At 37.1% G+C, this 26,382-nt stretch overlaps 1 protein-coding gene across 1 annotated transcript in view; it reads left to right on the top strand.

Moving 5' to 3' along the window:
- STK4 (serine/threonine kinase 4) overlaps window positions 1–26,382 on the top strand; it is an 82,861-nt gene that overhangs the window by 13,265 nt on the left and 43,214 nt on the right. The window contains exons 4-9 of the mRNA XM_081034262.1: window positions 695–809; window positions 3,350–3,514; window positions 5,710–5,877; window positions 7,500–7,637; window positions 9,719–9,847; window positions 10,511–10,697. Of these exons, the coding sequence (XP_080890388.1) occupies window positions 695–809; window positions 3,350–3,514; window positions 5,710–5,877; window positions 7,500–7,637; window positions 9,719–9,847; window positions 10,511–10,697 (902 nt within the window). The remainder of the gene's footprint in view (window positions 1–694; window positions 810–3,349; window positions 3,515–5,709; window positions 5,878–7,499; window positions 7,638–9,718; window positions 9,848–10,510; window positions 10,698–26,382) is intronic.

Below are 26,382 nucleotides of genomic sequence, written 5' to 3'. Positions count from 1 at the left end.
ATATGGTGATGGAAGGAGAACTGACTCTGGGTGGTGAACACACAATGGGATTTATAGACGATGTAATACAGAATTGTACACCTGAAATCTATGTAAATTTACTAACAATTGTCACCCCAATAAATTTAATTAAAAAAAAAATACTACTTGGTATACATATCCTTCCATATCTTTTTGTGGAGTTTCACTATGCTTACTAGTATGTAACCTGCATGCATGCACGTGTGTGTGTGTGTGTGTGTGTGTGTGTGTAAACAGGATATCTTGCTATCAAGTATTCTGTAACATTTCCCATGGATTCATGTTTTTTTCATTACATGGATAGACCATTATTTCTTAACTCCCTAATGTTGGACATTGAGATGGTATCTGAATTTTCACTTTTATAAACAGTACTGTGATAGTAACTATTTCTCTGTGAATATCTGTAATTCTTAGGATGAATTATATGCTTAGAAATGCTGAGTTGAAAGACGCATACATTCCCCCCCCCCCGCTTTTGTTATTTACTGCCTTCCCTCCAGAAAAGTGGTGCTATTTTACATTTTTATCAGGCAGGTGTCCATTTTAACCATAAATATGAAAATAATTGATCTTTTGAGCAGAGAAATTAATTTTGATGTATTTAATAGTATGAATTAATAGAGGTGTTTGAAGGCTATTCCACTAATTAGTTTTGTCTCTCTCTCTCTAGCCCTCATGTAGTCAAATATTATGGCAGTTATTTTAAGAACACAGACTTGTGGATTGTTATGGAGTACTGTGGGGCTGGTTCAGTGTCTGATATCATTCGATTACGAAATAAAACGGTAAGTTTACCTTCTAGAATAATGCTGCTGAGCTAGTCTTATGCCATCTTCTTTTCTGTGCCTTTTTTTCACATGTACTGTCCTGCTACCATATGTAGAGAGATGACTGTCAAATTATCTCCTTTCCATGGGTCTTTTACCCCTTTGCTTCTTACATGCGACAGTTGGACACCAACCCAATCCAGTGATATTTACATGCTTTACTTATTTCTTATTGGGGGAAAACAATGACTGTCCACTCTTGGCTAAGCAATGAATTTTAAATGTTTAAATTTAGCTTTGATATTCTTTTCCTACCCACAGTGTTCACAGGTGAACTTCTTCTATATCTTAATTAGTCAGAGCATATCTCTGTGAAGGGTTATTTGCTGTTACTGTGATTACATGATAGTCACTAGCCACATGTAGTTAGTGGGGACTTGAAATGTGGCTTGTCCGAATCGAGATGTGCTGTAAGTATAAAATACACACCAGATTTTGAAGAATTATTACAAAAACAGAATGTAAAAAAATTTAAAATTTTTAAATATTGAACCCATGTTGGAGTGATAATATTTTGGATAAGTATGCTTAAGTAAAATATATTATGAAAAATAATTTTGGTGGTTTTTCTTTTTTTTTCTTTGTTGAATGTGGCTGCTAGAAAATTGAAAGTTATATTTGTGGCTCACATATATTTCTTCTGGGCAGTTCTGCCGTAATGATTAGCTCAGCTGTTTAGAATAAGGTGTCAGTCAGTAAGCCGGTTGTTGGCCACAGAAGGTACCCCAAACTCTAGCTTGCTACCCCACCAAGGGTATTTGCTTGGACTTTAGTAAAAGCTCTATCATTTATTAGCTCTATGACCTTTGGCACAAATTAATTTGTGCCGCAGATTGATTATCTATAAAATGGCAATGATAATAATAGTACCTACCTCATTTGATTGTTATAAAGATTAAATGCGATTACAAAGATAGTGCCTAGTATTGATTAAATGCTTAGTAATTGTTAGCTGGTTTTAATGTTATTAGCGTGCCTGGCTTATCATAGATGCTTATTAAGTATTGATTGATTGATTGATAATGTAGTAGTTATTAAACCATGTGTATTCTTACATGCCTTATATCATTTGATTTTCATGACACTCTTGAAGAAAAGTGATGTTCCTATTTTAAAGACTGAGAAACTGAGACTAAGAGACAGAGGTTCGACAACTTGCTTAAGTCACACAGCTAGAAGATAGAGCCAAGAGAAATTAATATTTTCATTTTATGAGAGAAGCTAGGTCTTTGTATTTCCAAATCCCATATTTTTTGCACCACAGTATACTCCCTTCTAAATGTAAGTTGTTTGTCATAAAGGGAACTGAGTGAGAATTTGTTGGTCGATTGAGTTTGTTTAGGATTGGGACTGATCAGATAGTCTATGTCAGTCTCCAACATTCTTCTATTTGTTCATCATCATTCAACAAATATTTTTTTCAGGACCCTACTGTGTGTCAGGTGGCTTTCTTGGTTCTCAGGGTACAGTAGCAAACAGATCAAAGACATTTTTAAATGCAGCATATGTTTCCAATAGGGAAGACATTATTACATGAATAGGTATACGAATAGTGAATAATAAATCAGATGGTGATAATGCTGCCTTGACCAACACGATGGGGTAAAGAAAGGGGTAGAGAATGGTCTAGGAATGGAGGGAGCTAGGGAAGGCCCCTCTCATTTTCTGATGAGGTGACATTTGGGCAGGAGCAGTGAAGTTAGGGAACAAGTCATACAGAGGTCTGGATGAAGAGCATTGTAAGCAGAGAGAACAGCCAGTGAAAAGGCCCAGAAGTGGGAGTGTGCTTTGAGTGTTCGAGGAACATCAAGGAAGCTTACACAGCTGAAACAGAATGAGCAAGATGGATGGTGGTAGAAGAAGAAGGTAGCTGGGAACTAGATCATGTAAGAACTTAGTGAGGACTGGCTTTAATTTTGAATGACTTAGGAAGCCACGGGGGGTTTGAACAGATCTGGCTTACATTTTAAAAGGTTCCTTCTGGCTTCCAGGTGGAAAATACATTGTAGAGGGTCAAGGCCAGAAGCAGAGACCAGGTAGGACATTATTAGAATAGTTCAGCCAGGATATGACAATGGCTTGGACCAGGGTGATTGCAGACTGTATGTTTGGATGTGTTTTGAAGACAGAGAAAAGCCACAGCAACTGGAAGAATGAAATTACCTTTTACTAAGAGAGAGATTGGGGAGAGTAGAGAAGGTTAGGTGGGTGGCGAGGAGAGGGGTAAGGTTGTGGTAGAAATAAAGAATAAAGAATTTGAGTTTGACATGGTATGCTTATGGTGCTTGTTAGGTATTCATTGGAGATGTTCTCATGAATCTCATGTTTGGGGAGAGATGGGTTGGAAATAAAACTTTGAGAGTGGTCAGTGGAGTGATGTTTACTGGTTGAATAAGATCTAATCTTCTAGGAAAGGAGTTTGGATCTATTGTTTTTTTTCCTTTTTCTAATGTGCTGATGTAAACTGATAGGATTTTAACTTCTCTTTCTTTTTTCAGTTAACAGAAGATGAAATAGCTACAATATTACAATCCACGCTTAAAGGACTGGAATACCTTCATTTTATGAGAAAAATACACCGAGATATCAAGGCAGGAAATATTTTGCTAAATACAGAAGGACATGCAAAACTTGCAGATTTTGGGGTAGCCGGTCAACTTACAGTAAGTAAAAATGTTACTTGGACTGTTAACTTTCAGCTATGTCCTGAGAAGGAATTCCTTTTATTTATTTATTTTTAAGCTGTAATAATACTTGATTTAATTGTATTAGTAAAACAAATTATAGAATGTACCAAAGAGGTAGTAAGTTATTTTACATCCTTTCCTGGGATTCAGGTCCCATAGTTTAAGTTTGTTTAATTTTGATAAAAATAAAATTTAAAACAAGAAATGATAGAGTAGAAGTCTAAATACTATTGGGCTGTATGTACCATCACATTTATAAAAGGAAGAAAAATTAAATCCAAACTACTTTCCTTGAATAAGACGTAACATTTTCTCATTCAGCCTCCAGGTAGCAGTTGGCAGTTTTTTTACTGAAAACACTGTCCTCATTTGGTTCCAGGATGTAGCCTCTCAATTCTCCTCCTGCCTCACTAGTGCATGGCAATGAAAAAAACCCTGTTTTAAAACAGGAAGTCTAGAATTATCTGATTTTGTAAAATACATAAGTATCTCTGAAATATATATAGTAAAATAAAAACAGTTCTGGACAGGTATGTACTAAAATTTGCAACAAAATGATAGATCAAACAGTTTTCTTGGGTGGTAGGATATATATATATTTTGTTTGTCTTTTTAGAGCTGGTATTGTGTACAGTTTTTTGTTTTTTTTTCTTTTAAATCTACCTGGACTTAATATTCTCCATTGATCTAGTTGGGTTAGTATCTCCTCATTACTCTTAATTTTCAAAAAATTTCTAGTTACCCAAATATCCATTTCTAGTTAGAATCCTTGAAATAATCCTTGAAAACAACATTGACTACCACCATTTGAAAATACCCCTGCAAATTTCATGTTTCAGAGCAAAGGAAATGACTAAGCAGTAAGTTAGTTCCTGTGTTAATTTTTTACATAGGACTGATAAAGTGAGATCGATTTTAAAATATTACCTGTCATTTGCTCCTGACTGGCATAACCAAACTTAAGCCACAGGCATTTCAGAAGGAACATGGGTGATGGTGATGGGAAGTCCTGTTGCATATTTAGTTCTGTTTAAAATCCTTTCTAAAATACAGGAACACTAGGAAGGTTGTCCTTCATCAGGGCCGTGCCACTCTGGGGAAGTACGCAAGTAGTTATGGGCCCATGTGTACTATATCCATATAATGTTCAAGTACCAAACTAAGACCTTATGACATATATATATATATATATATGTATATGTATATGTATATGTATATATATAATATAAAAATATATGCATATGTTATTTTAAATTGTATATGTACACACATATGTATATATATGCATATATACATATATATATACATACATTTTTTAAAAATTTCGTGATTGCACATGTAATCTATGCTTATGTAAACCTTCAGAGTGTTTATGGGATAGAAAAGTAAGACGTCTTTAGTGATTCCACCTTCTAGATATAACTTGTCAATAGTTTAGTGTATATTTCTTGAGGTTTTTCTTTTTGTTATCCATATAACAACAATTTAAATTATTATTCTTAGTATTTCATTATTTTCTTTTACAAAGACAAAGGGTATGTTATAAATAATTTTGCGACCTAATTTTTTTTGCTTCACATCTTATACCTTTTTTCATGCCAGAAAAATGTTATCTCTCTTTTGTTTTTAACGTGATGTTTTATTGTATGGATATTTATTCTGTTTAACTTAGCCCCTTTAGATGGTCATTTGGGTTGTTTCCTTTTTCTTTTTCCCCCCTTTTATTACAAGTATTTCTACAATACTTGTGCATACATCTTGTGTATCAGATACATTTTTAGAAATAGGTTTGGATCAAAGGATATGGACTTTTGAGTTGAATAAATAGTGCAAAATTGCTTACGAAAACGTACCAATTTATACTCCAGTAACAGTGTATCTCAGTTCATGATTTTCTATGCTGTTAGCAGCAGTAGTTATTATTAATCTTTTACATTTTTTTCAATCTTATTTTAGTATTTTGTAAGTTGTTATTTTTTGTGTTTTAATAGCTGACTGAGACTCTTTTGTGTCTCTAGGTCATTTGAATTTCTTTTGTGACTTGCTTGATCGTGCCTTGAGTATGGTTTTTATATATATTTTAAGTGTGAGTCATTACTTATTGTTAGAAAAGTCTTTTTTCTCAATAGTTTTAATGCTTTGTGTTTCTCTCCCCTCTTTTTCTATTTTAGGATACCATGGCCAAGCGAAATACAGTGATAGGAACACCGTTCTGGATGGCTCCAGAAGTGATTCAGGAAATTGGGTACAACTGTGTGGCAGACATCTGGTCGTTGGGAATAACTGCCGTTGAAATGGCTGAAGGAAAACCCCCATATGCCGATATCCATCCAATGAGGGTAAGGAAATGGACCAAAAAACCACTAGAGTGATTAGTTATCATTAGAAAGTTAGTTAAACGACTTTCTTGGTCGTTTAATAAATCAGTTAATTCTATGTTATTGATAAGTGTCAGTCTAGGCTCCAGGTGATATTCTTTCACTGGTTGCAGTCTCTCATAATCAAGTGTGATCTACCTCTCTCCGTTCCAGAGGCTATGTGTCGATAGCCTTCTGGCAGGACATGCCCTCAGAAATGCTTGCTTTGACTTGTGCACTGTATTTTTTTTTAGCTTAGGTGCTCACATTTGAACATAACAACACTGACTGGAGCTGAGTAGCGTTCTTCTTCTTTATACAGGGCATGGGCTTTCTTCCACTTCGTCAGTCTCCGTGATTCCCTGATCACCAAGTACCAGTTGTCACTTACTCCAGAGTTTTCACTAATGTTTTTCTTACAGTAGTATTAAGAGGAAAGCAAACTAATTTACTGGACTCACTGTCACTTACACCCAATCTGGGTCATTTGTTGTCTTTTTCCCTCCTGGCCCTCATAGGTATTTAAATGCGTAAGTTCTGGTTTGTAGATCCGCAGACTCCCTTCAGATGGAGGTTCTGTCCTCTGCAACCTCCATCTATTTCTGGAGTGCTAAGGGCCTATAGGTTCACCCTCCACCAAAACTCCCTAATGCTGACACCCTAAGGGGTTTCCAGGCTTTGCCCACCTTCAGCACCCCTCATCATAGCACTGTTATATAAGACCTCGACTCTGGCTTCCTCGGGGAGTTTATAGTCTTACCCATATCTCCCAACCTCAGCTCCTTCTCTCCTCTGATCCGTTAGTTCTCCTACTATTAAAAGACTTAACAGTTTTTCGAAAAGTATTCACGTGCCCAAAGGTAAGCTCCCCTCTTTTGGGGGCGGGGGGCAGAAGTAAAGAAGGGTAGGAGGATTTACTGGTTATATTTTCAGATTTAAAGAATATAATTTAAGCTGCTTATTGCAAAGAGTTTTCTTAAAGAAACTATGGCTCTTCTTCTATTAGAAACTCAGTAAGCAATAGTTGTTTTTTGTTTGTTTGTTTTAACTAAGTACAATGTAGTGGACCAGTGTTTTTTTTTTTCAAGTATGTTGAATGGGCTTGGCTTGAATGAATCCGTTGTGATTTGGGGGACTTCTGGGTTTATGATCTCCTTGCAATCACTGCTCACATGTAGTGGTGGTGGTAATCGATAGGGAGGAGGGAAATTTGAAAACTGGGGCTCAGGTTATCTTTAGGCTATTGATGCTCTTGCCTTTTCACTTGGAAAGGCAATGTACTGTGGTTAGCAAAAATTAAAAAACAACAACCCAACCTTGATGGATATTGTGAGGTTCAGGAGACAAGCATATATACGAAAGAGGGAGGAGGAAAGGGAAGAAGAGGGAGGGTGGGGGGGAGAGAGAGAGAGAGCGAGATCAGGTTCTCTACCTGATATACTTCTTTCTTTGAATACTTAGACTTTTGTTGGAATATGGATGGGCTTATCAGTAGATAAAGGAAAAATCATTTTATCAAACTTCAAATGTATTATTTCTAGTTATATTTTTATTGGAGCATCACTTTTATTTTCCCAAATCTTCTTTTTTGTTTTTTTAACTAGGCAATCTTCATGATTCCTACCAACCCTCCTCCCACATTCCGGAAGCCAGAACTGTGGTCAGATAACTTCATGGATTTTGTGAAGCAGTGTCTTGTAAAGAGCCCTGAGCAGAGAGCCACAGCCACCCAACTCCTGCAGGTATGAGTCACTCTGAGATGCTGCCTCTCTTCTGTTTCATTCACACGCTGATTAAAATCACACAAAATGCTGTTAACCCACCTACTTAGAGATGGTAAAAGTATATGAGACATCCCCTCCTTCTCGGGAGGTTTGAATCTAACTGCTGTAGAAAAGACATAATCTATTGAATCATAATCAATTGAATCTAATCCATTGTAGAAAAGACATAGAGAAGAATGTTAAATCATTGAACAAGACAATAATGCAGTAAGAAGAACAGAAACCATTCCACATTCATGAAATACAGGAAAATGAGTGGTGGACACTCGCATAAAACAAATGTCAAGCAATAACAGACCAGACTTATTTGTATTTGATGAGAGGAGGGAAATAATCTTAAAGATTTCTCCCAGTGGAGAGAACAAGGAAATACAATGTTCTTGCAAATGAGCTGCGTCTTATTTCTAAGTATAGCGGCAAATGCTTTTCCTTCCTAGAGCACCGATGAAGTTTTATGGGAAAGATAACCTCCTCCTTTTTGCGATCCCACCACATGCTGAAGCATACATTCAATCTCTAGTACTTACTTTGGAGACCCCGTCTTTTGAAGGGTTGGTAGGGAATAGAGATGGATTGCAAAGAGAAACACTGGGGACAATATCAGAATAAGGCTAGAAAACAATAGGCAACTCCCCCAGAAAGAATTTCCATATGTAACTTTCACAGCATAGATTTCTTACAATTGTGCCACAAATATAAGCAACAAAAATGTAAGATGGTATTAATATCAAAAACCTGAAGCCATTTTTAGAAATGAAATTCAGCAATGCCCCTGTGTTTGAGGTGCCTTTGCTGATTGAATAGTAGTTGGGCCTCCATCTGTTACATGTTTGTGACCGGTTTTAGTATTTCTGCAGGAACTACACTTTTGTACTAACATCATTTTACCTAAATATATAGTTGGAAATGCTCACGTACATTGACTAGAAAGAATAAGCAGGACAAGGAAATCATTCAGGGATTTCTAAACGGTGTCTTTATTCCATTTAAGCCCCCACTCTAAAATTACCTCCCAAATTACTAGACTTTTTGCTTCTCTTGAAAAGTTTTTCGGTATTATTTATGAATGTGTACATGACCTCTGAGACATTTGAAAGATGTGCAGAAAGTGCCTGGTTCCTTTTTGTGCGGGGGGTGTTCCACACTTTGCGGGATTGTAGCATCCCTGCCTCCCACCCCGCCCCGCCCTGTTTGTGTTCTTCAACCATTGTAACAACTGCAAGCTCCCAACGTTACAATACCTCCTCTAGGGCAGGGGTGTCCAAACTGCGGCCCGCCCGGGATCCGTTGTTAATTGGCCCGCAACAAATTCCAAAAATAGTTTACTTAAATAAACCAGGTGAGGCAATACGTACTTCACCTCAAGTGAGTGGCCTGGCTCTTTGTGTATTTTACCACATGTGGCCATTGGTGAAAACCATTGAAAAAGTTTGGACAACCCTGCTCTAGGGCATGTTGCCACCCTGTTGAGAATCTCTAGATTTGGCAGAGAGAAATGGAGGAGACATTCCAGCCAGGCTGAAAAAGAATGTGTATCTGCTAATAAGTCAGACAGAAAAAGGTGAGAACCGTATGACTTCACTCATATGTGGGATATAAAACTGAAAGCAAGAAAGAAACAAGATAAACAAACAAAAATTCATATAGACACAGACAACAGTTCAGTGGTTACCAAAGGGTAAAGGGGGAGCGGGGTGGTAGAAGAGGGCAAAGGGGGTCAAATGTATGGTGATGGAAGGAGAACTGACTCTGGCTGGTGAGCACACAGTGTGACATATAGATGATGGATTATAAAATTGTACACTTGAAACCTATGTAATTTTGCTATCCATTGTCACTCCAATAAATTAAAAAAAAAAAAGAATGTGCATCTTGTCAGTTATGAAGTGAGCGTGGCTTTGCTGTTGTCCAAAGCATAAAGAGGATGTTTAGATTCACTGATTAAACAGATATTACCCAGTCCCCACTGTGTGCCAGGCACTGTTTGAGCGCTAATGCCAGATACACCATCCCCAGTGTTTTCCACTTTCTTGTTTAAGCACCCATTTGTCAAGAGTGCCAAAGGAGTGTCCATACTGCGGGATTTAATTAACGAAGCCATGGACGTGAAACTGAAACGCCAGGAAGCCCAGCAGCGGGAGATGGACCAGGAGGAGGAAGAAAACTCAGTGAGTGGCAGGCCTGGCTTGGGGCCTCAGGCATTCATGCTGGTTATTTTATGATTGCCGAGCCAGGTAAGACGAGTAGGAGAAGTTGGATCAGCCTGGAGCTGGAGAATCTTCTGGCGTGGCTGTGTCCTGTCCTGGACCCAGGCTTGCTAGCGGCTTAGTGCTCCTGTGCTTGCTCTTCTCACAAGGCTTCCTAAGACACTTTCAGGTTTTAATTCTTTTGCCTCTATATCTTTTATTCAATTTAACTTTTTATTTGGGAAAGAGAATGCGCAGGTCCGAGACTTGGTTTTTTCCATGCCTTTTTGGGGAATGTAGGATCCATAGCCAATGTGTAGGTTTTTCACTGAAGATACCCTCACAACCCTGAGATTCCAAGGGTGTGCTCCGCAACTCCTTAGATATATGTTGCAAAAACTCTAAGAAGGAGACAGGAAGGGGAGAGGGAGAGGTTCCGGTAGGGTGCGATAGGCTGCTCTCACCTGCGTAAATGTATGATCGTCTTTGGTTAAATAAGAGTGCTCTCAGTGCTTTCTACAAGGTGGGTTGAGAACTGAGTAAGTGGTAAACCCAGATATATTCGCACCAAGATGAGTAATAGTAATTCAGAAAAGTCACTTTTGATCAAGTTCGCCCCAGTTTGAGATTTTTGTCCTTTGACAGGAGGAGGATGAAATGGATTCTGGCACGATGGTTCGAGCAGCCGGTGATGAGATGGGCACCGTCCGAGTCGCCAGTACCATGAGCGACGGAGCCAATACTATGATTGAACACGATGACACCTTGGCGTCACAGCTGGGCACCATGGTGATCAATGCAGAGGATGAGGAAGAGGAAGGCACTATGAAAAGTAAGGCTCTGATTAAATCTGTGAACTTCTCAGACCAACCGTACACATTCCAGAGAAAGCAGGTCCCCGTGGTCAGCGTAGGCTCAGGCTTCTATTACAACCAAAGCAGCGAAAACACTGGAGGGTTGTGGCGGGGGTGGGGGTTGGGGGCAGGGAAAGCTGGTATGTGGAATCAGAGGCGAGAAAGCATCAGCCATGAGAAGGGACTCGCGTTTGAACCTGAGTGGCCATTCTCTCAGTGACAATTGTTGTTTTTTCCTTCTTTTCCTTGATTTGTGGAGGTAAGCACATACATTGTTTTGACGCATAATTCAAAGTGTAATGAAATTCTGAGCTATTGACTGTACGTCTTTTCAGTCTATGTTCATGATACTCTGTGTGTCTAACCCAGCGTTGCCAATACTCAGTCGATCTAAGGAGAACTGTACAAATTTAAAAGTCCTAGCAAATCCCTTCTGGGTTAAATCCATCTCCGCTGCTTTTCTCATCCTGCTGATCTTTTTTCTGGCTGTGACAGGCCCAACACCTGTGCTCAGCGCCCATCATAGAGTGCTATCCCCTCCCCTCTCCTCTCTTTTCCTCCCCTCTCTTCCCATCCCCTCCCTTCTTGTTTTCACTCCCCTTACTCTGTGCATTACAGACCACCTCACAGAGAGGAATTTGGGAATACAAAATGATCATAATTGAGTTGTATAAATACAATTTAGCCTAAACTTTATATAGGTTTAAAGCATTAAGTCTCTAGGATCCACAGCCCAAATCTGGCCCACCACTTGGTTTTGGCAATAAAGCTGTATTGGAACATAGCCACATCCATTCATTTACGTATTGTCTATGACTGCTTTTGTGCCACAGAGGCAGAGTTGAGTAGTTGTGTGTGAGACCCTGTGGATCCCAAAGCCTGACATGTTTGCTGTCCTGTCCTTTACAGACAGAAAAACTTCTCTAACCCCTCTGCTCTAGACCCTCTGCTTCGTGATTGATTAATTCACTTAATACATTTTTCTTCAGTGCTTACTGTATCCCAGGTACTTTGGTAGATGCTGAGGATACCGCAAGGAATGAAGAAACAGCCCTTGTCCTGAAAGAACTCATTGTCTAGTGTGGGGGACCGACCATTGGTTACACTTCAGTGTATGAAGTAGAGGTAATGTAGGGTGTTGTCGAAGCAGAGTGGGAGGGTATTTAACTTAGACTGCGGATTACTGAAAAATTCCTGGAGGAAATAGACAGGAAAGTTGGCAGTTGGTAGGGCAGGTAGAGATGTTCCAGCACAGGGAGCAGTGTGACAAAGTCCTAGAGGCAAGAGAAAGGCGGGTGAGTTCAGGGGAACTGCACCTGGTTTATTGTGGCTGGAATATGGTTCATAGGCAGTCCCCTCTCATTTTCACCTTTCAGGTCTGTGTGTCTATAATCAACACTTTATTTTTAAAGGGAAAGGGCTTTTTTTGTTTTGGGGTTGTTGTTTTTTTTTTTTGTCTCAAGGCTCATCTGTCTAGTTTTTCTTTCTTTTTCTTTTTTTTAAGTAGCCAGTGGGATTTGTTAGGAAGGTTTGTTTTGCAGTAATGAGCTGCTGACTTCTAGTTGTTTTCATTGACTCTGAGGGCCTTATCGTCTACTTGTTTTAAGAGCTTTAATTATGCAGATGATTATAATCACCATGTAATATAACTAGGCTGACCTGTTAACATGTATTGTGCGTGCACGTGTTAAGGAAAATCTGCCTTTTTATAAAGAATTAATTTTGTTCCAAATGTAATTTTCATATTTCAAGTGCTAATTAATTCAGTGGGTTGTTTGTTCAGTTTCTGAGCTTGGACAGATTTAGTATGTCTAATGAGAAACATGCATCTTTTATTATAGTCATGATAAAGAGAACCATTGAAAAGCCTCAGTCACAGATGAGTGACGTTAAATATACTCAATTCATGAACAATCTGCTGCAGGTCTTATAATTCAGTGTTTGGGTTATAAGTTTGACAGATTTGCCACTTATTTTGAGATCTTTACTCCTATTGTTTTAGGAGTTACTTAAATTTTCCATTATGGAAAATTAAAACATATACACAATTTCATAGAATAATATTATGACCTCAACGGACCTATCACCTGGTTTCAAAAATGATTAATTCACTGCCCATCATATTTCAGACCCCCCCCAAGAAAATTACAAGCTGAATTAAAGCACATCAGACATCAGACATCATATCATTGCTTCAGAATTGATTTTTAAACACTTAAAGCAGACTATTTGACAAAGTGTCTGACTCAGATACTATCTGTGTTGTGTTAGATTACAAGCTGAATTAAAGCACATCAGACATCAGACATCATATCATTGCTTCAGAATTGATTTTTAAACACTTAAAGCAGACTATTTGACAAAGTGTCTGACTCAGATACTATCTGTGTTGTGTTAGATAATTCATTTTCCTTGTATGGTCCTCAGTGCCCTAATCAGTAAAAGAATTATTGAATTTATCTATTTTCCTTGTCCCTCACAGCTCTTATAGTCCACACATTTATAAAAATCATATAACTCATGACTAATATAGAATCGAAGATTTTAGAAGTTAAAATAAAAAAAAGAGAAGTTAAAATTTGTGAAAATAAGTAGGTTTTCCTCTAGTGTCTTCTTTGAACTTGTATGAAATGTTCAATCCTTGAAAATTAAAATTATAACTGTTACCCTTTATAACCTTAACAAGAAAAGACATGTAGAAAAAGACACTGTAGTCCTTTGCATTAGTTTCGTAGAATGTAACTTTAGTTTCTATGTTTAAAGAACCTTTAACATGAAAATGAGAAGATTTGCATTCATAATTTATGTTTAGGACATCTGGGTCAGAAACTTTTCTGAACTTTTTTATACACTTTTTGATAACTGACTATATTTTAGAAATATTTTTAAAAATTTATTTCTTACCTTAGAAAAGTTAGACATTTCATTTGCCTCTGTATTCATTTACTGTATTAAAAATTGTTACACCAACAGTATTATAGCAATGTTAATGCACTAGAAAAAAAGAAAGTAATTCACCTCACTCCAACAAAGAGACCTTTTTTGGCCATATGCCGGTATAGTTCATATACAGTAACAATTTGTCTAGGTACTCTGTTTTCTGATTATTTTCCACTTATAGGCATGTGCATTTTTCCTGTTGCTGCATAGTTCTTTTTTATATTTATTACAGTTAACAGTGTTATTTAATCCTTACCCGTTGCCGGGCATTTTCGTTGCTTCTAATTTTTCACTATTATAAATAACTCGGCAGGAACATCTTACATATGAACTGTTCCTTCTTAGTATTCCCTAGGAAAAATTTCCAGAAGCATTTGAATAATTTAATGTGTATGTATTGCTATATTGTCCTCCAAAAGATTTGGATGACCCTTTTACATTCCACAAGGGTTAATGGCAGCTATCTATTCTTATCTTACAAATTATATTCATTTATCTCATTATAAATGTCTTGATTTTAAGTTATCTTTTAAAATTAATCTATTGTCTTGAGTTCCGTGCGTCTAATTTCTTCTGTTTATTGTGTCTGTTTCTCATGCTGTTAGATTTCTTCTTAGGCTTTGTAATTTTTGTTTATGAGCTTATCTTCAATAGGAAGCATCTACTTTTGAGACCACTTGTGTTCTTTGGGGTGTATAGGCATCGTTATTGGAGCCCTAAGGGGTAGTTCTCTCCAGAGTAGTCTTTAGATTATTTCTCATTTCCCCAGTGCGTTTCCCAGCCAAGGGAATTATATTTCTAGAAGTTGATTCTTTCATCCCTTACGTGGGCAGAAGCATTCCTAAGCCATGTTCTTGAGCTTGTGGGTAGAGTTGCAGCTCCTATCTTGTGCTGGAAATTGAGTTCTAGCTCTCCCTTTATAGATGTGCCTTGGCTCCTATCTTTATCCCAATTCCTTTCTGAAGTTCCCACTTCAGCTGTTAAACCAGTCTATGGTTTAGTTTTCCCAATGGGCCAGTGCTATGGGTTCCTTTCTTTCTTTTGCCATCTCCAGACTTTCCTGTCCTGGTTTTGCACACTTCAATATTTTGGAGTTGTTTTTTGGTGTTTTTTTTTTCAAGTCTTGAATTTCTGTGTGTTTAGAACAGCGGCCTCTACTGCTTCAGTTCATTCGATTATCTTGAGCTGTCTACAGCGGTAATATTTCTATACTTTCTCTCTAAGGGAACAGGTTCAGAAAGGTTGCTATTTGCTCATGGTCACATGGCTAGAAAGTGGTAGAGCTGGGAATTGAAAGAACTCCAGAGTCTGTGGAGTTCTTTCACTTTTCTGAACTGATTTGTTTTGGAAGCCAACCTTTACATTAACGGGGATTAGATCCATGATACAAAACTTACCAAAATTCATGGTAAAACCGGTGCCGGCTTCTGATGAGATTCCAGAGATACCTTTTTGTTTTTAGAAACAATTATTATGTTAAATTATTTATTTATACTCAGGAGGATAGATATTATAATTGTCAGTAATCATTAATGATTAGGCACTTAATATATAGCAGGCAGTGTGCTTAATCCTTTATAAGCATTTCACATATTTTAATCAGTACAACCATGCTGTGTGATAAATATAGCCACCCCCATTTTACAGCAGCAGAAACTGATTTGCACAGAGGTTAAGTTACTTGCTTATGATTACATAGTGAGAATAGAAGAGCCAAGACTTGATGCCAGATATGTCTGATTTCAAAGCTCATGCTCTTTGAATTATACTGCTCAGCAGAGCCCCTTTATTAAGTTGTTGGGGAACAGGACTAAGGCTTACAGGTCATGTGTTGGCAAGCCTCAGTCTGCAGTAATATACGGCTCCTTGCCGGTTGTTTGAATAACTGCCTGGTCTTTATGTTTTCCCAGGATTTTCAGAAGCAAGGGGGCCTGCCTCTGTTGATAGGCTGATGACATTACAGCTGAGGGCGGGTGTTTTGGTTGTGTATATCTGAATCTACAGTGAGGAATCACATTGCAGCTGGAGGGAGGGGATTAGAATGGGGTGAGATTTGATTGCTTTATTAGACACCTCCAGAACTCCTGTAAGAACCATTGAGTTAAACGATGGCCCACACTACTTTGAAAACGCATGTCTGGATAAAATACTACTTTGGGGATTTGGGAAGTCTTCTTCTAGTTTTCCTCATAAGTGGGTGTTTTCTTTTTTGGGGGGGGGGTCAGGGGACGAGGAGATAAGGCTATGGAAGAACTTTGCCCCCAAGAACAGAAGGGCATGTTCCTGAAGTGACAAGAGAGGTTCTATGCCAGGATTAGGAGCATTGTACTCCTGCTGGCCAGCAGAGGGAGCTCTGTAATAGGTTATGAGTTAAAATTGTCTTCCTATTTGTGTTCACAAATCCCCTTTCTATGGTAGGCTTCCTTCTAGATCAAGACCATTATGTACTTATTTTAAAATGTGTTTTAAGAAACCACAGCAACTCTAGAGCAATGTCTTTATTTTATTTAGGTAGGAGATTGGCTACCTCATACTTGGCAAAGTTCAAATAAGACTGGTCAGCCAAAACGTCTCAAAATAGTTTAATCTTTTCCTCCCTCTTCCCAGATCTCTCAGTCGACCTTAATCAAAACTGATGGTCTCTTTCTGTACCATGCATGTAGTTTTGAAATGATAATCAGCTAAAATTACCCTAACCAAGTAACTGAATAAATTTTTTGAATAAAACTTAAAATTCTTGTACAGAACTGACTTGGGAAAAGTTATTTTATGTATCAAAATAAATATTAATACTGACAATTTATAGCTTTTCTTGCCTAGCCTTTTTGGTTTTCGTCTAATTCATTTACATGTTGACTACACCAGCATTCAGTGCTTTCTCTGGGAATAGGCTCTCCCTTTTTCCTTTTCCTTTTTGTCTTTTTGTTACTGATTTGCAGTAGTTATTTATATATGGGGTACAAATTTTTTGTCAGTTATAAACATTGTAAATATTTTCTCCCAGCTTATGACTTGTACTTTAAATTTTGTAGGGTCTTTTCTTAAAAAGTAACTTTCATTTTCATGAAGTCACATTTATCTGAATTTTCTTATACAGTATGCTTTTTGTGTCTTCTTTAAGAAATTCTTTGCTGCCCAGATACCTGAAAAATAGTCTCCTGTTTTTTCCCTAAAAGTTTTAAAGTTTTACTCTTCATACGTAGGACTTTCTTTAATATATCAGAAATTTGTTTTGGTTTACAATATGAGCTGTAGTCATCTAATTTTACTTTTTCCATCTGAAAGACTTGCTTTCTTCATTCAGGTCTTTGGTTCTGTTATCTTTAGGCCTTCATAGACCATCTATCTAAAATAAATTCCTCTTTCCCATCTTTTCTTTCAACACAAATTACTACTTGAAATTTTAAATCATTCTTCCATATAAAATTTACCATCAGTGTATATCAAATTTTGTAAAACACTGTGATTTTTTCACTGAATTGCGTCGCATAATATACATTAGTTAGAATTGCCATCTTTATGATGTCAGTTCTTCCTGTTCATTAACATGGTTTATCTTTCCATCTGTTTGGCTTATTTTTTCAATCCTCAGATAATTACAATTTTATCCACAAAGATGTTTTAGATCTTTTTGTTAAAGATGTTTAGATCTTTTTGATTTTTATGGATTGTTTTATTTGTTGTAATAGGTTTTCTGGATTTTTTTTTTTAAATAAAGACAATCTTATTGTCTGTGAATTACAATCTTAATTGTTTTCCTTTTGATCTTTATACTTACATATTTTTCTGTCTTACTAAGACCTCTAAGGTGGTGTTGAATAATAGAGGTGATAGTGGACAGTCTTGTCTTACTCCTCACCTTAAAGAAAATTCTTCTAATGTTTCACTATCAATAAGTCTGATTTTGCAGCAGGATTTGGTATAGATACCCAGGGTCAGGTTTAAGGTGCTCATATCTATTTCTAATTTAAGAGATTTAATTTTTAAATTAAAGTTGTTAAATTTATGTTTTTTTGAGTTGAACACTTAGCTATTTAATTTTCTTGCTTACTGATATATTCAGTTAACATTGTAATATTTCCTCTAAATTCTGTTTTAGCTTCATCCCATAAGCTTCGTATATGAACATTATATGTATATGAACGTTATTTTTTTCCTCAGATTATGGTGCTTTGTTTTTTTTACGTATTTCTTTTTCAACCCATGAATTATTCAGAAGTGCTTTTAAAAAAAGCAAACGTATGAATTTTAAAAACTTCTTATTTTTAATTTTCAATTTCAGAGAATTGTGGTTAAAGAACATGGTCTATGTGATATGAGTTCTTTGGCATTTTCTTGAGACATTTGTGTCTTAGCACGTCAGTAGTATTGTTTGTGATACTGGTATTTTGTATTATCAAGGCTCACAAGTGTGATGATAAACAGACAAACTTTTACAGCTAGTTAGCCTGGTTGATCGAAGGATAAAATAAGTGTAGTAAAATGCTAACATTTGAGGAATCTGGGTGAAGGGTAATCATTATAACACTGTAGGTTTTTTGTACATGTGGAATTATGTCAGCATAACACATTAAATGATTGTTAATCTATGATTTTCAGTTTTTAGAACTAAGCCTCAAGAGGCTAATTTGGGATAGTTCATAAGTTGAAAGAGTTTCCTAGTTAAATGATATCTTGAGGTTGTTGGTTTTTACTAACTGATGTAGGTATTATTTCTGTCATTAATATTGATAGAAACGTGTGCTTCAGAAAATCAAGCCTATCACAGAGGTTTAGGAAAATGTTAATTGTTGGTAGATGTCATTCAAAGTGATGTATAGGGCACTGAAAACCGTTAGTGGTGTTGTGAAAATAAGAAAATTTTGTAGACATTGTCTTCTGTGCATTTTATATTAAATTATATGTTGGCTTTTTTGGTGTGACTTAATATGCAGAAAAATGCTTTCACCATTCCATTCCCAAGCAAATATCCTTTTTTAAAGGAAGAGAATTTCTTCTGTGTTTTATTTGATCATTATCTAACAAGGAGTTAATATTTAGGAGCTAAAATGAGAACTTCTAGTTCTATACTAGAAGTATAGAAAGAATTTAAGCTTTCAAAACATTTTAAAATGTTTGGGTATATAAAGTACATATTATCATACTTTAATACAATTTTAGACTCTATTTGAAAGCAAAAAAAGATTATTTTTTTTCAGAGGCAGCGATAACAAGTCTTGGAGCAACTGAGATTCCCTGATTTGCATAAATGTGTAGGTTAGCAGTTGAATGCTTTTGCCTCAGATGAGAAGATGACAGGCCAAAGAATGGCCACTTAGAATAATATGTACCCCTGCTACTAAAGATTTGACATGGAGCATTTCTCCCTCCCAAGGCTCATTGGCTAGGATGTCATGGCTTTCTTGTCTGTGCCTCATTCCCAAGAGACACATATCAGCTCTCCTTGTCGCCAGGCTTATTAAGGGGAAGCAGAAGTTGGATTACTAAATTGAAAGCTTGTTCCCACTGACTCAAGCCTTTCAAATTAGACTCAGTCAACGATTAATTAAAGGGAGTGAGTGGATGGTTTCTCTTTAATACTTGCACTCCATTCATAAATTTCTAATTTTTTTCTAGAGCAGTAGCTGCATTAATCTCTTTGAAATAGAATTTTAAAGCATAGTGGCATAGTTAAGTTAGGGCAACGCAGAAGCATGTTTTAGGTAAATTACCGTGATTGTATTATGTAGTAAAAACATTATGTATTTATAGTTCACCAGAAAGTACTCAGTCTCATGAAGACATCTATTGTTGCTGTGAGTTTCCTCATGTTAAAACCAAAGTCCAGGCTCTTGCTGAAATGTTTTTATTTCACCACCACACATCAGATACTAATTTCAGAGCTGCATAAGATGGAAATTCTTGACTCGCAGCCTATTTTCTTTCCACCTGCAGTTGTTTGAAAGGGACTGTTATAACATTGCCTCCCTTGTGTGTTATCTATCTTATTCTCTCTGACTCAGATGATAGCATTTGCAAGGACAGTAAATAGGACATAAAGTACTGCAGGTATTTTAACACTTCTTTCACCACAATAGCCTTACTGTTCATTTTCTGATCCCTAGGATGTTTAAAACTATCATGAGAGAATATTAAGTGTTCATGTACCCATGCCACTCAGAATCAGCATCATACGAGAGTTTCAGATAGCATTAGTGCAGTTATACATACCAAAGCTAAAACTTAAAACATTCAGATTTGTTAGGATCATATCTCTGGGTAAGAGTGAGAGAAAGAAAAAGGAATAGTGGGAAGAACAGTAATTTTTGGAATCAGAGTCTTTGGTTTGAAACTTGGCTCAGAGTCTTATGGACTGAGTCAGCTTGGGCAAGCTATTTCCTTTTGAGGCTCAGTTTCTTAGTCTGAAAAAAATGGGGCATAAAAATTTCTACCTTGTAGGATTGCTAAGATGATAGGAGATAATATATGTTAAACACTTACCATATAAATGCTCAAAAATGGTAGGTAACAGAATAATTATATGAGTCTTTTAATGTAGGACAGTGGCTTTTTAATTGGACCCAGAATTTCCTTGAACTAGAGTTATTTTTCTGCATCTTGATTTCTTTTCTCTTGCTAGCTAGGCTTTTACTTCTTACTCTTGGTACTAATGGTGTTTTGTAAGTGTCACCTCTATGTTTGAGCACTGGCAGGAAAATGGTTGGTCTAAAGGAAGGTCACTTGTCAGTTTCAGTAATGTATTTTAAAATGTGCTGGGGAGAGAGAGATCGTGTGTGTGTGTGTGTGTGTGTGTGTGTGTGTGTGTGTGTGTGTGTTTCACATTCCTTGGAAATAAAATGATAGATGTTTTGAAACTGTTAAATAGCTCAAAATACAAGATGGCCGATTTTAAAGAAGGCTGGACTTTGGATCCACATGAGCCTTCCTTTGTAGAGTTTCAACCTCTTATCTTAATACTGTGGAATGTATTACTGACTGGAATTTTTTCTATCCCTGAAAGATAATCGCTGTGGTTCATGGGGTATTTTTATCAGAAGCTCCCTCTTGGGTGAGACTTACAATAGAAGAGCAGACGGCCTGGTCCTTAGACTTTTCTCACAGTTGCACAAATAATTCAAGGCCATCATGCCAGAGTGGAGACTAAATCCTAATTGTTTATGCAGTTTTTCTAATTGTGTCCAGATGTTGGGCCCACTTTTATCTTTGGAAACCATTAACATTCTTGATTCTTTTGGGATGAGCCAAAAAGCACAGACTCTTGGTGCCTGAAAATTCATTCAAAACACCCTGCCAGACCACATGTTAGGATATGAAAGTACCAGATCTCTGTGTAACTTGGGTGAAGGGCTTAAGACCTATATTTCTGAGAAGATAAGGTGTGCCATCATAGTTCAGTCGTTAAAAGGAGAGCCAACAGTAGCAATGGGGAAAATATATTTTCCAAGAGAGGGCAGTAGTATGAAAGTAATGAAAAGCAAAAGAAAATGAGTCCCAAAAGACATACTTTGGCTCTTATGCCTAAGAGGCAGATAAAGCAGTTTTGATCAGTTCGGGGAATATATTTCTCTGGTGCTCTAAGCTATTTTGACCTGCTTACTCTTCCTTGTTCAGCAAAAAAATGGAGATGCATTTTGATAAATTTGAATGGATCTATAAAGAGAAAGTAAATTATTGTCTTATTTATGTTCTAACATATCACTTGGAATCAGTATTTGTTAAAAATAATTATGTAATACAAACCAAAAAGTATTTATTAGGTAGTCACTATGTGTCATGACTGTGTAGTGTGCAGAAACCAACTGAGACATTTGCTGCTGACTAGGAATTGATAGGTTAAAAGGGGAAGGTAACAGTGGTAATTGCCATTATCTAATATTTATGGAATGCCTGCTTTACTATAACTGTCCTTTCTAATTCCTTATATGTATGGAGCCTCACCCGGGTGCTTCAGGTGGTGGTGTTTGATGATGACCTAAGTTCATTAAGGCTACAGGCCATCTACATGTGAAGGTCATATAATACCTGGCCAAATGCTGGGTAAGTAGTATGGAAAAGTGTTGAAGGATTTGTAAGAAGAAAAGCAAAGACTTATACAGAAAGTCTGGGGGTGCATTTTCCAGGCAAGAGCAATGTCAGAAAGATAGGGGGGAAAAAAGAATATTCAGTTTGGCTGACGTGGGTGTTGACTAGATATTGGAGAACCTTGAATGCCAAAGTAAGGAGTTTGAACTTGATTCTTTTGCTGATAGTGTAGTATAGAGACATTTTGATCAGAAAAGTGATATAACAAAGTGGGTTTTTTAGGAGAGTCACGTTGGATGATAAGGAGTTTGAAAAGACCAGGAAAGGTGAGACCGGTTAGGAAATTGTTGCAATACCAAAGGTATGGATCATTGTCACCTGTACACCTTTTATATCCTTTTAGATGTGCTCCCTCTATTCCTCGACTTAGTAATCCTTTGAAATTTAGATTTAGATCTCTTTGAATCCACTTATGGCAGCTCCCTAGAATGAAAGAACGAGAGAGCACCATTGCCAGAAGTCAAGTCAGTTCACCTAGAGGCAATGACCAAAACTGGTTAACTGGAAGAGTTATTTAAGTTGGGTTCTAGGGAATCTTAAAACTTACAATTCCAGTAATCCTGAGTGGTTTTAAAGCACACTCAAAGGAATATTTATGGCCACACACAGCAACTTGAATCATAATTGTGTAATTAAATAAGTTCATACATGGAGGTGCCCAGCAAGCAAAACAAAACCAAAAACCACACACACACAATAAATGGTCAATTGAAAAATAAAACAAGCAACCCTATGTGATAAGGCATATTATTCCAAGGAAGGAAAAAAAGTTTTGCAGGATTACTCAAGTTTTTTTTTCTTGCAAATATTCATGTATGAAACCAAAAGAAAATGCAGACTCTGCCCAGTTCTCCAGTTTAAACAGAATTAATTACTATTAAGGGAGAAAAGAGTTATTGTAGAAATTAAGGTTTACTTAGTGACAATCTTAAAACGGAATTTTCAAATGGAAGGGCATAAAGTTTAATGTCTAGTAGATGGTCCTTCCAAAGGAAAAGATGGGCTTCAGACTTTGGTCAAGCTCCTTCCCAGTGATGACATCCTTAGCATGGTGTTGTAGCTTATACGAATCCAGAAATAAGAGTAAGTCGTAAAAGAAAGAGTTCCCCCTGTTTTGTTTTTTAATTGAATTATTGATATATCATTTACATACCGTATAATTTACTCATTAAAGTGTGCAATTCAGTGGTTTTTAGTTTATTTACAGGATTGTGCAGCCATCACCATAGTCTAGTTGTAAAAAGTTTATAATTTTTAAATTGAGATACTATTCACATATCATAAAATTCACCATTTTAATGCTATAATTCTGTTTTGTTTTGTTTTGTTTTTAGTGTATTAACAAGGTTGTACAACCATAACCACTATCGAATTCCAGACATTTTCATTACCCCCCCAAAAGAAACCACAATCCTGTTAGCAGTCACCCCTCATTCCCCCTTCCCCTTATCCCTAAGCAACCATTAGTCTGCTTTCTGTCTCTTTGGATTTGCCTATTCTGGGCATTTTATATAAATGGAATCATACAAAATACGACCTTTGGGTCTGGCTTTTTTTAATGTTTTCAAGTTTTATCCATCTCGTAGCATATATCAGAACATTATTCCTTTATATGACTGAATAATATTCCATTGTATGGATACACCCTATTTTGTTTACAACCTAGTTTTGGAACACTTTCATTACCCCCAAAAGAAACTCTGTATCCATTAGCAGTCATTTGCTATGGCACCCACTCACTCCCACCCCCAGCCCTGGGAAACCACTAATCTTTCTGTCCACAGATTTGTTTATTCTGAACATTTGATATAAATAGAGCCATAGAATATGTGGTCTTTCCTGACTGGCTTCCTTCATTTAGCGTAATATTGATTGAGGTTCATCCATGCTGTATCATGTATCAGTATTTCATTCCATTTTATTGCTGAATAATATTCCACTGTGTGGATATGCCACATTTTATTTATCCATTCATTAGTTGATGGACATTTGGGTCCTTTTGCTTTTACATAGCATTTTTTCAAAGAAAAATAAATATCGTCTACAGTTGCTTATGAATTCACCCCTTTGTCTGTGGGCTTGGACAGAGTGTCCATTTAGCTTGCCAGATGCTGCTTACAAAGTCAAACGGGCCAGTCCCAGTATAGGAATTCATGCATTTTCTACATCAGATAAAAGAATCACAGCAAGATGTGGCTATTTTCAAAGTTTGACTTTTCTGCTCAGTTCCATTCTCCCTATGGCTTCAGGTTTCTGGTATTATCATTCAATTGAACGTCTTCATTTCCTGGGATCCACCTGAAAAACTACCCTAGCTCACACTGGAACAAAAACTCCACCAGCCAGCTGAAGCCCCAGGGATGGCACTGGCTTTAATCAGCTTGGAATGATTCTCTTATGCTTTCAGTACTGACAGGCTGTTGTCCAGCTCACTTGATCATCTAGCTTAAAAGCGCTGAAAGAAAAGTTCAAAGATAAGGTTACTGGGAAAATTCCATTCCCTGCCCCCCGCCCCACTCTTTCCGCACTCAACTTTATGGCAGTTCTGACATGTCAAGAATTTTCATTTTGATTTTAGAGAATTTGCAATATGAGATGCAGCTACTCAGACTTACAACCTGACGATGAGGGTTCACAGTCTGTCCTTGATGGTAACTATGAAATATTAGGCACAATTCTCCCTTGTAAGGTAGAAATAATAATACATACCTCGAAAGATTGGAGGCTGAAGTGAAATAGCACATTGTCTAGCACTTGGTAAGTGCCTAGTAAGTGCACGTTCTCTTCCCTCCTACTTATTTACATGGTGGTCATGAAATTTGGATGAGAACATCACGTGAAAGCACCTGGGTAAAAAGCCGGAGACGTAGAAGGTATTCCATAAATGTAAGTTGAATTTGAACTTGAGGTCCCAAAGAATGGAACTCTTTTTATTGATAGAGTGGTGTTTGTGAGTGAAGGAGAGACAGCCAGACACTATCAGTTAGTTTTTGCTGCTCCAGCTCACACCCAGCTCCACACTTAGCAGTCAGCTTGGTGCAGTCGTAGCTGGGGCCGCTGATTTATGAAGGCCTCCGCTAAGACAATGTGTTGACTAGGGCCTCTCTCCACCTGGTATTTCACCATCTAGCAGGCTCACCCAGGTTCCTTTACACGGTAGTAGGATGTCCAAGCACTTGCAGTGTATGTGCTATTGTCTCAACAGCCAAACCAAGTCACGTGGCCAGGCCCAGAGTCATTGTGGGCGGGCAGTACTAAGAGCAAGGGTACCAGGAAGAAATAATTGAGGTCACTTTTACAATCTGCCTTAGATACTGATTGTGATAGCAAGACAGATCTGTTTACTGAGAATTATTATTGGTCTATGAAGTCAGACTGAGAACAGGTGCTATAATTTGACTGGTGTTACTAAGGATATGTTGGTCACAGCAGGAGTGCTATCTCCTCCATAGAATCTTCATCCACCAGTGAACACTTAGTTATTGAAAAAGACAAAGAATAATTGGTGATTTACCACCTCCAACAATATTAGAAATCTTTAACTGCGTTGGGAGGGGCTATTGTCATCAAATAAGAGAACTCAAATATAAATAAAGCAGGTGTTCTCATTTTCTCTTCCACACAGTGATAGAAGTTAGACAAATGATCATACTCTAGCTTAACAGACATTCCTTTGATTTTTATGCCGTGTTTTAGAATTAGACCACAGAAAAGTTATCTTTAGTGTTTCATCCCTGGTTTAAAGACCCAACTTTCTGAAATCCATCTGTATTGGCCATGAAAAGAATTAATGAAGCATCATAGGAATATATAGTACCAGTTATATAATTTTTATTTTTGGATGTGATACTGTCTTTAAAAAAAAATAATGTCTTTATGGTTTATGTAACAATTCCAAAGGAGATTGCATTTTTTTTAACTTACCTGTTATGAATTTGTCTAGAATTTGTCATTTTTATTGATGAACAAATTTCAGTCATTTTTATTTTTCTGTGCATATATAAAGATGGATGGATAAACAGACATGAAATGACAGAAGTAATGAGTGGTTAGTGCATGATATATGCAGCCTGCTCTCAAACATTCAGTGTGTATTTTCTAAGAAAGGAGATACTCTGTTTTGTGTGTATTTCCTAAGAAAGATGATATTCTCTTTTGTTACCATTATACAGTTGTCAAGTGGTGATTTTTTTCTAAAGAAGAGTTTTTCCCTTCTCTCCCCAACTTTCTTCACTTTCGGATTCTTTCTCTGAGCTCGTGGATTCTTTTTATTCATTGTATTCTTAGGATGTTCATTGTCCCAAAATTTACAAAGGGGAGCCCCTCAAGGTGACTCCTGTATCCTGTTGATATGTCCCCATCAGTTTTTGAGTATTTGCTTGCATTTTTTGACACAAAACGATGTTCCAGGCCCACCTTGTACTTTTTCTGCCCGAGACCTGGAATTAGCTATTTCTCTTCAGAAGCCTTAGTTCCTTTGCGTGGGGGCTGGTATTTAGAAACCAAGATCTGAGAACTAGCTGTGCTCATTGGTGATAGGGTGTTACTGCTTCAAGGCCTTTAATGGAAAAAGCTCAGAATTTTTTTTTAATAAACCATGAGTTCATGTTAATACTTGCAGTTCAAATATACCACCACAGG

This window comes from Rhinolophus hipposideros (assembly GCF_964194185.1).
Source record: "Rhinolophus hipposideros genome assembly, chromosome: 22".
Taxonomy (NCBI): domain Eukaryota; kingdom Metazoa; phylum Chordata; class Mammalia; order Chiroptera; family Rhinolophidae; genus Rhinolophus; species Rhinolophus hipposideros.
The sequence above is the reverse complement of the archived record's forward strand: the minus strand, read 5'-3'. Positions and strand labels throughout refer to the sequence as shown.